General features: G+C 38.7%; 1 protein-coding gene across 1 annotated transcript in view; it reads left to right on the top strand.

Annotated features, from left to right (window-relative positions):
• The first annotated feature begins 1,355 nt into the window (after window positions 1-1,355).
• Window positions 1,356-12,491, top strand: part of PTBP2 (polypyrimidine tract binding protein 2) — an 82,698-nt gene continuing 71,562 nt past the window's right edge. Inside the window, exons 1-2 of the mRNA XM_047082845.1 lie at window positions 1,356-1,430; window positions 3,129-3,159. Coding sequence (XP_046938801.1) covers window positions 1,423-1,430; window positions 3,129-3,159 — 39 coding nt within the window. The 5' untranslated portion in view covers window positions 1,356-1,422. The remainder of the gene's footprint in view (window positions 1,431-3,128; window positions 3,160-12,491) is intronic.

The following is a 12,491-nucleotide window of genomic DNA, read 5'->3' as shown; positions in this document are numbered from 1 at the left end:
ATCCCTGAGGTAAATAACATTTGTATACTTTTAAGAGTTCTATAGCAAAATATTTGGACAAGATGCTCTTTAAGGTCTGTCCACCTTAAAAATAGTATTATTTTATGAATTGTATAGAACGTACCGGTTAGTGCAGTGAAATACCAATCAATAAAGGAGTAACAGGGTTGCATGTAGGAGGTATAGACCCAGAGTGGGTACTGAGAGTAACTGGAGAAATACAGAGAATACTTGTCCTGTGTGTGTGTGTGTGTGTGTGTGTGTGTGTGTGTTGTAGTTCGGGGTGACGGATGGAGAAGACGGTAAGTTGCTGGCCAGAGTCACCCCACTAAGCACATTTCCCCAAAATGGATGCTTGTTCAAATTTTGTCAAGCCCCTGAAAAACATGTTAAAGGAAAGGTCCAATATACTATTAGAATTAAAATGAAGACTGTGAGATACACAGAAAAGGGAGTCAATTTGTGTGACCCATTTCAATGTTCCTTCCATCCCTAACCAATGAAGACTGAGGCACCACTCTCATCCCCACTTTCCCTTTCGAGCTCCCAAATGGTAGATCCTAACTATCGCTGCATTTTACATACCTACTCTTTATTACAAGGCTCCACCTGTGTTCTTTTCCATCCTAGGTACTGTGACTGTTTCCTGTAAGTGCTCATTATCATTAGCTGAGGTGAGAATTACATTCTCTCCCAGTTGGCAGGGAACTACAAGGGTCTGGAAGCAAAAATCTAGGTTCAGTCTGATTTGTACAAAGCAATGGTTTCATTTAGTGGGGTAAAGGTTTTGTGTGCGTTTGTGTGTGTGTGTGTGTGTGTGTGTGTGTGTTTGTTTGTTTGAGAGGATGGAGAGGGTCTGCAAATAAAAGATGGCGTAGGAGGACAGCTATAAAATGGTTTTTCCTTTGCCCAAGTAGGTCGAGGGTGGCCAAGTTGGGACCTGGTTTGGAGTTAAAAGTGGAGGCTGCTTGGTGGCAGTCGTGCAGTTCTGGGACCACCCCCGTGAGATCCAGGGCAATGGGTGTGAAGGGTTGAGAGGTGTTCCATCCACGCTGCCCAAGAAAGACATCAGGGACTTCTCAGAGGCGCGTGCAAAAAGAAGCTAGGCCGCCCTGCTCCACCGCAGCAGGCCTGGGCCCACAGGGCGGAGGGCGGAGGGCCCCAGGCGCGCGGCCGCGCGGAGGAAGAGGCGGCGGCGACGGCGCCCACTCCCCCTCGTCCCCGCGCCCCGCCGCTCGCCTCCCGCAGCCGGGCGCCGGCGCGCTCGGCTCTTTCCGCCGCCGCCGCTGCCGCGCGCTGCCCCGTGCGCTCCGACACCTTCGGCAATTTCCGTCGGGCCCTGGCCGCCATTTTCTAGCCGCTTGTGTGTCTCGCTGGCTGCGTGGCTCGGTTCTTGTGAGCGAAGCTTTGTCCGGTTCGGCAATGGACGGGTATGTAATGGGGCCGGGAAGGAAGTGTGTGAGAGGGGATTTGGACCCTCCTTCGGCCCGGTTCGGGGTCGGCCAGAAACCCTCCGGCGGCCCCTCCCAGGGCTGGGCTGCCGTTACCCAACCCCCGCCCCATCGCACACACCCCTCCCTTCGCTTCCCCCGGCGGGCTCTGGTCGAGAAAATGAGAAGAAAGCGGGCTCGTAGACTGGAGAGGCATTGGGGCGATGGCGGGGGCGACGACCCCGGAGAGGGAGCGGGCACGGACTTGGCGGCGGGGGATGGGGTGGGAACCCCAGAACGTCTGGCCCGTCCCTGCCCCCTCTAGGAGCCATTTCGATCCGTAACCTGGGACCCGAACCCTGGGTAGCCGCGCCTGTGGGAGCGAATGTTGTGGCCAAAGAGAGAGGCCTGTGTGGGGGTTGTTAGGGGATGGGAGAAAGGCGTCTGTGTGCACCCCAGCCGTCCTCCACCTGCCGGGCCTCGCCCGGCGGGCCCAGGCTGGGGGAGATGCCGGTGGCGGGAGCTCGGGGGAAAGCTAAGTGGGAGCCGCTGGGGAAGGGGGGGGGCGGGGAGGGCGTGCGGCGGCGGGAGGAAGGGGGAAGGCAGATGTCATACTCCTTTGTTTTCACTTGAGTCTGGTAGTGGGGGCGGGAGACCGAAAAAAATGCCTTTTTGTGGGGGCCTAAACGTTCAAGGCTTGGCAAAAGGGCCCAGAAATTAAATCATCTGAAAAACCCAAGTGTTTGTGGTCGGCATCAGTCACATGGGCAAAGGCCAACAGCCATGGCAGAAACAAGAGCAGATAGTCAACACAGGGCCATTTTTTTTAGCCACTTTGACCGGTTTCGGGAAAAACAAAAAGCCAGAACCGTGCTGCATCCTTGAGAGCCCTAGTGCAGATAGAATGCTGAGTGAGGTGAGGGCAAGGGCTTTGGGAAACGACCGGGACCGGGGTCTCCCTGGTACTTAATGCTCTACATCTGAAAAGACTCTTAATGATTTAATTGTTGAAAAGGAGGCACCCTTGAGGGCGAAAAGAGAGCTGTATTGGGCCCATTTGGGGGTATAAAAACGAATCATTTAAAAAGTACATCTATTAGAATCAGCGGCAGTATATGAAGAGTCCTGTAAGATATGAGTTTATTTTAATTAAGTGTTTGGAGTTTGGTGTTTTTAAAAGATATTAAGGGAAGACCATATCAAAGTGAACAAAGTCACCAAACTTAAGTTGTCCGAGAGGTTATCTAGAGATAATTTTCCACATGAAATCTAGATCTAAAGAAGTTTGCTATTTCCCCAGGTTAACATGAAAATTGACGGCAAAAGTTGGCACTGGAATTCATGTTTTCTGATTCTGTCAGGATAACTAAAGAATTGTTTTAAGTTTTAAACTATTAATCTAAGTATACTAGCTTTGTGGAAATGGCATTATAGTTTCTTGGGGTTTTGTTCTTTTTGGTATTTAATAGGTTATTAAAAAATACCAGGAGTTTAGTGATTTCATCTTAAGTTTGAAAGCAATTTTTAGAAAACTGAGTTTAAAATAGTACAAAGAATTGTCACTGACCATCTGTGTATCTGTTTTCCATTTGCATGGTTAGTGGAAGATTTATGAATGGTTAACTACCCTAAAGTTTTAGAGACCAACAGTGATCATTAAAAGAATAAGAGGTTGAAACTATTTTTTTTTCTTTACAGAATTGTCACTGAGGTTGCAGTTGGCGTCAAGGTAGGAAACAATTGTTTGCAACTAATGAAAACAGAATGGCTGAATCTACTATTAACCATCAATGGAAATTTTTAAGTTAGCTTTTGAAAGTTAGAGTTAACAAAACCCAAGTGTAAAGTGTTTCATTTAATTTTAAAAGTTGGGTTATATAATTTACAATCTAAATAGACAAAACTAAGTTTTTCTAGAAAGTCTGTGAGAACATTCTAAACTAGGTATGAATGGTGTTCAGGGAATGAAAAATGCTTTCAGACATGACTTGTGAATATAAAAATGATATCCCAATTTTCTGAGGGGAAGTTATGGTTTTAAGTGGGCAGAGAAGTGATTTGACATAAATCATATAATTTTATTAATCTAAGTGTTTTTTAACTTTTGATTATGAAGACTAAAATGTGTCAGTAGTGAGCCACATTAGAAATCAGTTATCTTGATCTTTAAAACAAGCGAAACTTGTTTCAGTAATTAGCTTCAAATTAGAGTCAGAAGTTAAGAGCTGGTTTGTCTTTCTATTAAAGGAAAATAGCTGTTATGGTACAGATCATTTGGAATCTTTCCCTCACTTTTTGGCCAGGAAAACTACTCCTTTAGACCTTAGTTCTAATACTTAGGCCTCTGATTTCCTTGAATCGTTGCACATTTTAACAGCATAATATGTTAAAATTTTTGTTTGCAAACCTGTCTGCTGTGTTTGGGCATGGTCCTTGTCTTCTGTCTTTTTAATTTTTCAAGCCTGGCACAACATACTCCAAACCTGATATACAAATACTTGTTGGATGCAGTAACATTTCCCCCTTTCAAATGTGAGTAGTCTTGAGAGGCTGTGTCCTTAGTATAGTGATGGTGACCGTTCACAGTATTTTTTGTGATAGTCTTTAGAATACTTTAGGGAATATTTTGTATTTCCTTGCTTATTTTCTGTCCTCTGCCCTGTAGTACACTGGATACTTTTCCATGCTTTAAATTTTTTTTTTAATGTTTTATTTATTTTTGAGAGAGAGAGGGAGGGAGACAGAGCACCATTGGAGTGTGGGGCAGAGAGAGACAGACAGACAGACAGACAGACAGACAGACAGAATCTAAAGCAGGCTCCAGGCTCTGAGCTGTCAGCACAGAGCCTAACACGGGACTTGAACCTATGAACTATGAGATCATGACCTGAGCCTGAGGTTATGACCTGAGTAAAAGTTGGATGCTTAACCAACTAAGCCATCCAGGCTCCCCACTTATCATGCTTTAATATTTAGGCTTATTTGTTGAGTTTCTACTATGTACATTGGGGGAGAAAGAGCTTTTTCTGGGGAAGGCATTTTTATTTGGCAGTGTTATTTTGTAAGTTGAGGTAGTTGCAGGATTTGAAATCGGGAATAGCTCAAGAGTGCAAGATGTAAAATGTATAGTTAGGTATCCTGTGGAATTTTGTAAAAGAATGAATGACTCAAGTCTGAGTTGTTCACTGTTAGTGGGTGAGGAGAGAAGGAATTCAGACAGGAGCCACCATGAGTAGGCCCAGAGATAGGAGGAGACTCAGGATTGGATGTCCAGGTATGGTTTATTGGTTCTACCAGTTTCTGTATTAGTGGTTTGAGGAGAAAAAAATGGAAAATGATGTAAAAATAATTGCCAACCATTTTTTTTTATCCTTTGTTTAATATAAATTTTGAATAACTGAAGTTTTGTTTTATGAACTTTTCTGAGACAGTGGTTAAGAATTTTTGCTTTGGAGTCATGCATATGTACAAGTAGTTAAGTTCTCATTGTATATATATTTCTATGTGCCCTTAAAAAAATTCAAAGTGGAAGGTATGTCTCCCCAAATCCCAGTCCTGTTTCTCAGGTGTAGGTAATTATGTTAAATTTTTCTTGGTGCTTTTTTTCCCTCTGAGGTGTTACCATTGTGTATATTATCAAACATTAGCATCCTTGCTTACTTACACAGATGGATTCATAACACATGTACTGGCCCACATCTTGCCTTTTAAAAACATAACTTTATTGAGATTCAATTTGATATAAAATAAACTGGACATATTTTAAGTATACAGCATCTATGAGACCATTATCACAATCAAGATAATGAACATATCATTTTGCCCTTTTGTAACCCTTCCTTCTGCCTTTCTTTCTCCAACCACTGATCTGCTTTCTGTCACTATAGGTTGTTGGCATTTTATAGAATTTTAAATGAATCCGTATGTACTCCCCTTTTATTTGGTCTTATTTCACTGTGATTATTTTGAAATTTACCCGTGTTGTCTGTCAATAGTCCATTCCTTTTTATTGCTTAGTAGTACTACATTTTATGGATATACAGCAATTTATCATTCAACTCTTGATGGACATTTGGTTTTTTTCTAGTTTTTGACTATTGTAAATAAAGCTGTGAACATTCCTGTAAAAGTCTTTGTGTGAACTTTTCGTTTGTCTTGGGGAAATACCTTTGATGGGAATGGTTAGATCATATGATACACATATGTTCTTAACTTTTTAAGAAACTGCAGATTATTTTCCAAAGTGGTTGTGTAATTTTACATTGTCACCAATAGGGTATGAGATTTCCAGTCCTTCTGCATCCTTTCCAATGCTTGTCTTTCTGATTCTAGACATTCTAGAGGGGGTGAAGTGGTAATCTTGTGGTTTTAATTTGCATTTCACTAATGTCTGTTATGTTAAATATCTTTTCATGTGTTTTCTTTTGCCAGCTGCATATCATCTTTGGTGAAGTATCTCTTGAGATTGCCTGCCTACTTTTTAAATTGGGTTACTATTGAGTTTTAAGAAGCCTTCATTCTGGTTATAAGTCCTTTATCAGATATATGGTTCATAGATTTTTTTTTTTTTTTTTGCCATTTGTAATTTCATTCTCTCAGTAGTGTCTTTTAAAGAACAGCAATTTTTAATTCTGATGACCTTTACCATTTTTGTCTTCTTATGGCTTGTGCTTTTCATGTCTTGTCTAAGCCATCTTTGCCTAACCCAAGGTCACAAAGATTTTTTTCCTTTGATTTGTAATAGAAGTTTCATAGTTTTGGGTTTTGCATTTGAGTTTTTTTTTTTTTTTCTTTCTTTTCTTTTTTTAATATGGTGCATTTCTTTTTTGGGGGGTATGGAGTTAAACTTTTTCCAGCACTGTTGAAAAGGCTGTCTTTTGTTCATTGAATTGCTTTGCACCTTTCTCAAAAATCAGCTATCTGTATGAGTGGTTCTATTTCTGTACTGTATCCTTTTCCATTGACCCATTTTTGTCCATGTAGATGCCAAAAACATACTGTCTTAATTACTGTGACTTTATGTTAAGGCTTGACATCAAGCAATCATGGTTTTCTTTCTTTTTTTTTTTTAAGTTGTTTTGGCTCTTCTATGTCCTTCATGTTTTTATAGGAGTCAGTTTCTACAGAAAAGCTTGCTGGGATTTTATTGGAAGTAACTTGAATGTAAAAAGCAATTTGAGGTAAATTGACATCATGACAATGTTGAAGTTTCCCACTCATGAACACAATTTATCCATTTACTTAGATCTTCTTTAATTTCTTTTAGCAGTGTTTAGGTTTTTTTAAATTTATTTTGAGAGAGAGTGAGAGTGCACATGTGTGCAGGAATGAGGGAGGGGCAGAGGGAAGGGGAGAGAGAGAATCCCAAGCAGGCTCTGTACTGACAGTGAGGAGCCCGATGCAGGGCTCGAACCCACAAACCGTGAGATCATGATCTGAGCCGAAATCAGGCACTGGATGCTTAACCCACTGAGCCACCCAGGCGCCCCAGCAGTGTTTAGTTTTCATTGTACAGTTTTTGTACATTTTTGTCAGATTTATTCCTATTTCAGTGTTTTTTGGTGCTGTTATAAATGGTATTTTTAAAATCTCAGTTTCTAGTTAGTAGTGGAGAAAAATACAAATATTTTGTGTATTGTTCTTGTATTATTCACTCTTGCCAAACTCACTTGTTAAGATATAATAGCTTTTTTTGTAGACGCTATCAGGTTTTCTACATAGACCGTCTTACTTTTTCCTTTCCTATCTGGATGCCGTTTTTTTCCTGTGATATCTTAGTATAGTGCTGAATAGAAGTGATGATATTAGGGTGAACACCTAAATGCTATTCTTTCTTGAATGTTTGGGCAGTTCACCAGTGAAGTTGTGTGGGCCTGATGTTGTTTTCTTTGTGGAGGTTTTAAATGACACATTTAGTTTATTTAATAGATCCAGGACTACTCAGGTTATCTATTTCTTCTTAAGTGAACTTTGGTGATTTGTGCCTTCCGTGTGAATTAGTCCATTTCATCCAAGTTACTGAGTGTATTTGCGTAGAGTTGTTTATGATAATTACCTTTTTATACTGTTGATGTCTGTAGGATCTGTAGTGCTGTCACTTTTTTCATTCCTGATATTGATCATTTGTGTCTTTTCTCTTTTTTTCATTGTCAGTCTAGCTAGAGATTATTGATTTTATTAATAGTCTCCAAAAATCAGCTTTTGGTTTCATTGAGTTTTCTATTTCCTATTTTATTGATAACTACTGTTTTAATTTTCTTCTGCTTTGCATTTAGTTCTTTTTCAACTAAATGTTATGTTGAAGCTGGTATTGTTGACGTGATACTTTTCTAACATAGAGGTTTAGTGCTATATATTTTCCTTTTTTTTATTTAATTAAAAATTTTTTAATGTTTTTATTTATTTTGGAGAGACAGAGCGTGAGCAGGGGAGGGGCAGAGAGAGGGAGACACAGAATCTGAAGCAGGCTCCAGGTTTTGAGCTGTTAGCACAGCTGGGCTTGAACTTGTGAACTGAAAGATCATGACCTGAGCCAAAGTCGTACACTTCACTGACTAAGCCACCAAGGTGCCCCTATATATTACCCTCCTAAGTACAGCTTTCGTGGCCTCTCTCAGATTTTTTTTTTTTAAGTTTATTCATTGAGAGAGAGAGAGAGAGAGAGAGAGAGAGAGAGAGAACCCCAAGCAGGCTCTGCACTGTCAGTGCGGAGCCAGATGCGGAGCTGGAACTTGGGAACCGTGAAATCATGACCTGAGCTGAAATTAAGAGATGCATACTTAACTGACTGAGCTACCCTAGCTGAGTTACCTAAGCACCCCTGCATCTCTATAATTTTGACATGCATACTTTTTATTCAGTTCAAAATGCATTGTAATACATTTTTCTGCCCCATGTGTTATGAGAAGTATGTTATTTATTTAATTGCCAAATATTATGAGTGTTCCATAGATGTTTGTTACTTTTCTCGTTTAATTTTTTTTTTAGTTTGTTTTTGAGAGAGCTAGAGCCCTCGCGTACTCTTGCACACGTGCACACGCACGTGGGAGAGGGGCAGAGAGAGAGGGAGACACACTCTGAAACAGGCTCCAAGCTCCAAGCTGTCAGCACAGACCCTGATACGGGGCTCAAATCCATGAACTGTGAGATAATGACCTGGGCTGAAGTTGGGTGCTTAACCAACAGATGCCCCAATGTGTCTGTTATTTTAATTCAATTCCATTGTGGCTAGAGAACATATTGTAAGACTTCAATCTTTGTAAATTTGTTGAGACTTGTTTTATGATCCAAATATCATATATCTTAAGTTTTACGTGCACTTGATATAGATGTGTATTCTGCTCTTGGGTAGTGTTTTATAAATGTCATTTGTTTATTGATAATGTTGTTGAAGTGATCTCTGTCCTTCTTGATTTTCTGTGTATTGTGCTATCACATTGAGAGAAGGATATTGAAATTTCCTCTTTTACCTGTGCGTGTCTAAGTTTCTCCTTGCAGTTCCAGTTTTATTTATTTATTTATTTATTTTATTTATTTATTTATTTATTTATGTTTTTTAAGTTTATGATTAGTACATGAATGTTTAGGATTACTATGTCTTCTTTGTGCATTGACTCCTTTTTTATTATGTAGTGACCATTTTATCCTTGGTAATACTTTTTACTTTAAAATCTACTTTTATGATATAGCCATTCTGGCTTTCTTTTGAATAGGGTTCACATGGTATATCTTTTTCCATTCTTTTACTTTCAACCTATTTGTGTCCTTAGATTTAAAATGTGTTTTTTGTAGATAGCATAAAGTTGGAATTCCATTTTTACATCCAACTTACACTCTCTTGTTTTGACTAATAAGATTAGTTTTAAAACTACTACTTTGCTGTTTTTCTGTTTGTGCTTTGTGTTCTTTGTTCCCTTTTTCTGCTATCTTTTGGATGGATACTGTTTTAATTCCATTATATCTCTTGTTAACTGATTAGCTTATAACTCTGGTTATATTGGTGGCTGGTTTTAGGAGTTGTATCATACATCTCTAACTTACAGTCTTCCTTCAAGACTTATTTCTTCTCTCTTGGCCTCTGTACTATTGGTATCATATATTTTACTTTTGTATATGTTACAAGTCATATATTATTTGTTGAAACAGCCAATTATCTTTTAAATACTACTTAAACAATAAGAAAAATATTTTCTATATTACAACACAGTTGTGTGCATGCATTGAATATTCGGGGGGATTTTCCACAGATTCCCAGAGCTGCCTCTGTGCAACTCTCTTTGGTACTTTGCTGCAGAAACCCTACTTGCTTTGGTCTCCTTGGACTCATGTCCTCTTAGGGAGTTTTTGAAGTTTGGCCATTTTCTCCACCTGGGCTGTGCCATGGCCTGGTCTTTCAAGATAGTAAGCTGGGGCAATCATGGACTGACCTTACTTGTTTTCTGAATTTCAGGGATCATTGTCCATCATTGTCTGGTTCTTGAAAACCATTGTTACACATGTCCTGTGTAATTTTTTTTTTTTTTTTTTTTTTTAAAGTTTCAGTGGGAAACTCGTGCATATTACACCATCTTGCCTGGAAGTACAAGTCCACCTACTTTTTCCTTTTTTCAAAAAAAAATTACATAATGTGGTCTGTAGTTCTAGATCTGCCTCATTCTTTGTTATATGGCTACACCACAATGTCTTTTCTCTGTTGATGACATAGTTTGATTCTAGTTTGCAGTTAAAGAGTATGTGGAAATATTTACAATGGAAGTAAAAATCCTGTGTCAAATGAAATTTACAGTTTAAAAGTTTATGAAAACCAGAATGCCAAAAGGATTCTTTCCACAACTATGTATGGGAATGCCTGTTTCTCCACACCCTTATTAATTCTGGGTTTTGAACAATTTAGAGTATCACCTAATTTTAGGCTAAAAAATTGTTTTACAATTTATATTTTGAAATGGGTGAGATTTTGAGAATTTGACTTTATATATCTTGTCCTGTGCCTTTTTGTATACCTGACCTATTTTATTTTTTTTTTTTTTTAATTTTTTTTTTTTTTCAACGTTTATTTATTTTTGGGACAGAGAGAGACAGAGCATGAACGGGGGAGGGGCAGAGAGAGAGGGAGACACAGAACCAGAAACAGGCTCCAGGCTCCGAGCCATCAGCCCAGAGCCCGACGCGGGGCTCGAACTCACGGACCGCGAGATCGTGACCTGGCTGAAGTCGGACGCTTAACCGACTGCGCCACCCAGGCGCCCCTATACCTGACCTATTTTAATGATCATCTTTGTTACACTTCTGTGTAAAATTGATTTCCTGTACACATTGTAGGTACATTTTCTTACAGATTATTACTTTGAATTTCTTCATGTAGTGTTGGACATATAGATTTATTTGTATTATTAAGGAGTATAGTTTTTTTTTTATTTGATCTTAAATGTTTTTAGCTTCAGGTCCTTTACTTTTTAGATGAGATTATAATAGTTTTGAAGATTAAATGTGATTATGCATAAAAAGTATTTTTCACAAACCAGGTCCTCAGTTAATATTAACTGATTTGCACTACATATAGAATATCTGAATTTTATAACTTTAGGATTTGTTGAAATTTCATTTTTCATTACCCATATAAATTTGATGTAGCTACTCAGTTGATTTTAGACTTCTTTTTGGTTAGCTTAGTGAGAGTATAAAAAGAAATTTGTGAGTTTTTTTTAAAGATTTTTTAAAAAATTTATTTATTTATTCTGGGTGGGGGCAGAAAGAGAGGGAGAGAGAATTCTTAGCAGGCTCCACACTCAGCACAGAGTCTGACAAGGGGCTTAATCACATGATCAGGAGATCACGATCTGAGCTGAAATCACAAGTTGGGTGCTTAACCAACTGAGCCATCCAGGTGCCTCAGAAATTTGTGAATTTTTAATGAAGAGATTTGTTGCATTTCTGTAAAATGGTTTTTTTGTTCTTTGTAATTTGTAATTAACTTCATGGTTTCATTTCTATACTCTTAACCAATTTGACACTGAAATCGCAGTATAATCGGCCTTTTACTGAGGAAAACAGAAATGAATGAAGTGATTGCACAGTAATTCAAGATTATACTCCTTGTGGTAAAATGTTAACTTTTTGGATGGATATTTTAAACAGTGAAATTGGTGCTACCTCTCATACTAAATTAACTACTAAATGAAGCCTTTAAAACTGGACAACAGAGGACATATTTGTTAAAATAAATTATTAGCATTTTCCACGTTGGATCTCACTGGTATTTAGAAAGCACTGTTTGTAAATTGCTGAACTTAACTGTTTGAGATGTGAATTCACCAACATGGGCTTTTTAGATAATTGCAATGAAATAATGCTAGATGTTACTTTTTGTAACGATTGAATATAACTGGTTGTTTATAGTAAGTATGTTATTAAAAACTTCTGTTTGGGCTTTTAGAGTGTGATTTTTCTTAAAATGCTACATATGCATGCTTAGGTGTTTATATTTGAATTGCAAGTTACAGACATTTATAGTGTGTCTACAAAATGCCAACACTGTTAACTGGCAATTCAGAAACACTGAGAATATGTGCTCTTTGAGGGTAGAGGTAGGGACGTTATTTGTTTTATTGCTCTTCCATCATCAGTAGTATGTGTTAAGTAGTACATACACACTAAATATTTAATAACTCCTAATGGGTCTGGCTTCAGTATGCTTATCATCTCAAGCCACTTATCAGTGAAAAGATAAACATCAATTTTATTTCATAACATTCTTCCTTTTTGCTGGAGATCCAAAAGAGCTGTGTCTTCTAGGACCTCATCTGGTTAAAGAGATAACACAAGGTTTAAGCAAGTGCCTATGGCTGTTATAAAAGAGATTAGTCTGGTTTGGTAGGATCAGAGTAGACCTCACGAAAGTAGTGAGTTGTGACCTGTACATTAAAAATATTTGGGGAGAGGAGGTGAGTAGTGTATATTGAGGGAATGACATGGCCAGAGTTGTGTTGATGGGCTGGCACAAATTGAGAACCACTGAATAGCTTTTGTGTCAGTAGATTTGTATATGAATTTGAGAGAAAG

This window comes from Lynx rufus, unplaced genomic scaffold (assembly GCF_022079265.1).
Source record: "Lynx rufus isolate CCGP_SWC_20201006 ecotype Redwood Valley unplaced genomic scaffold, mLynRuf1.p SCAF_2, whole genome shotgun sequence".
Taxonomy (NCBI): Eukaryota; Metazoa; Chordata; class Mammalia; order Carnivora; family Felidae; genus Lynx; species Lynx rufus.
This window is presented reverse-complemented; position numbering and strand designations above follow the sequence as displayed.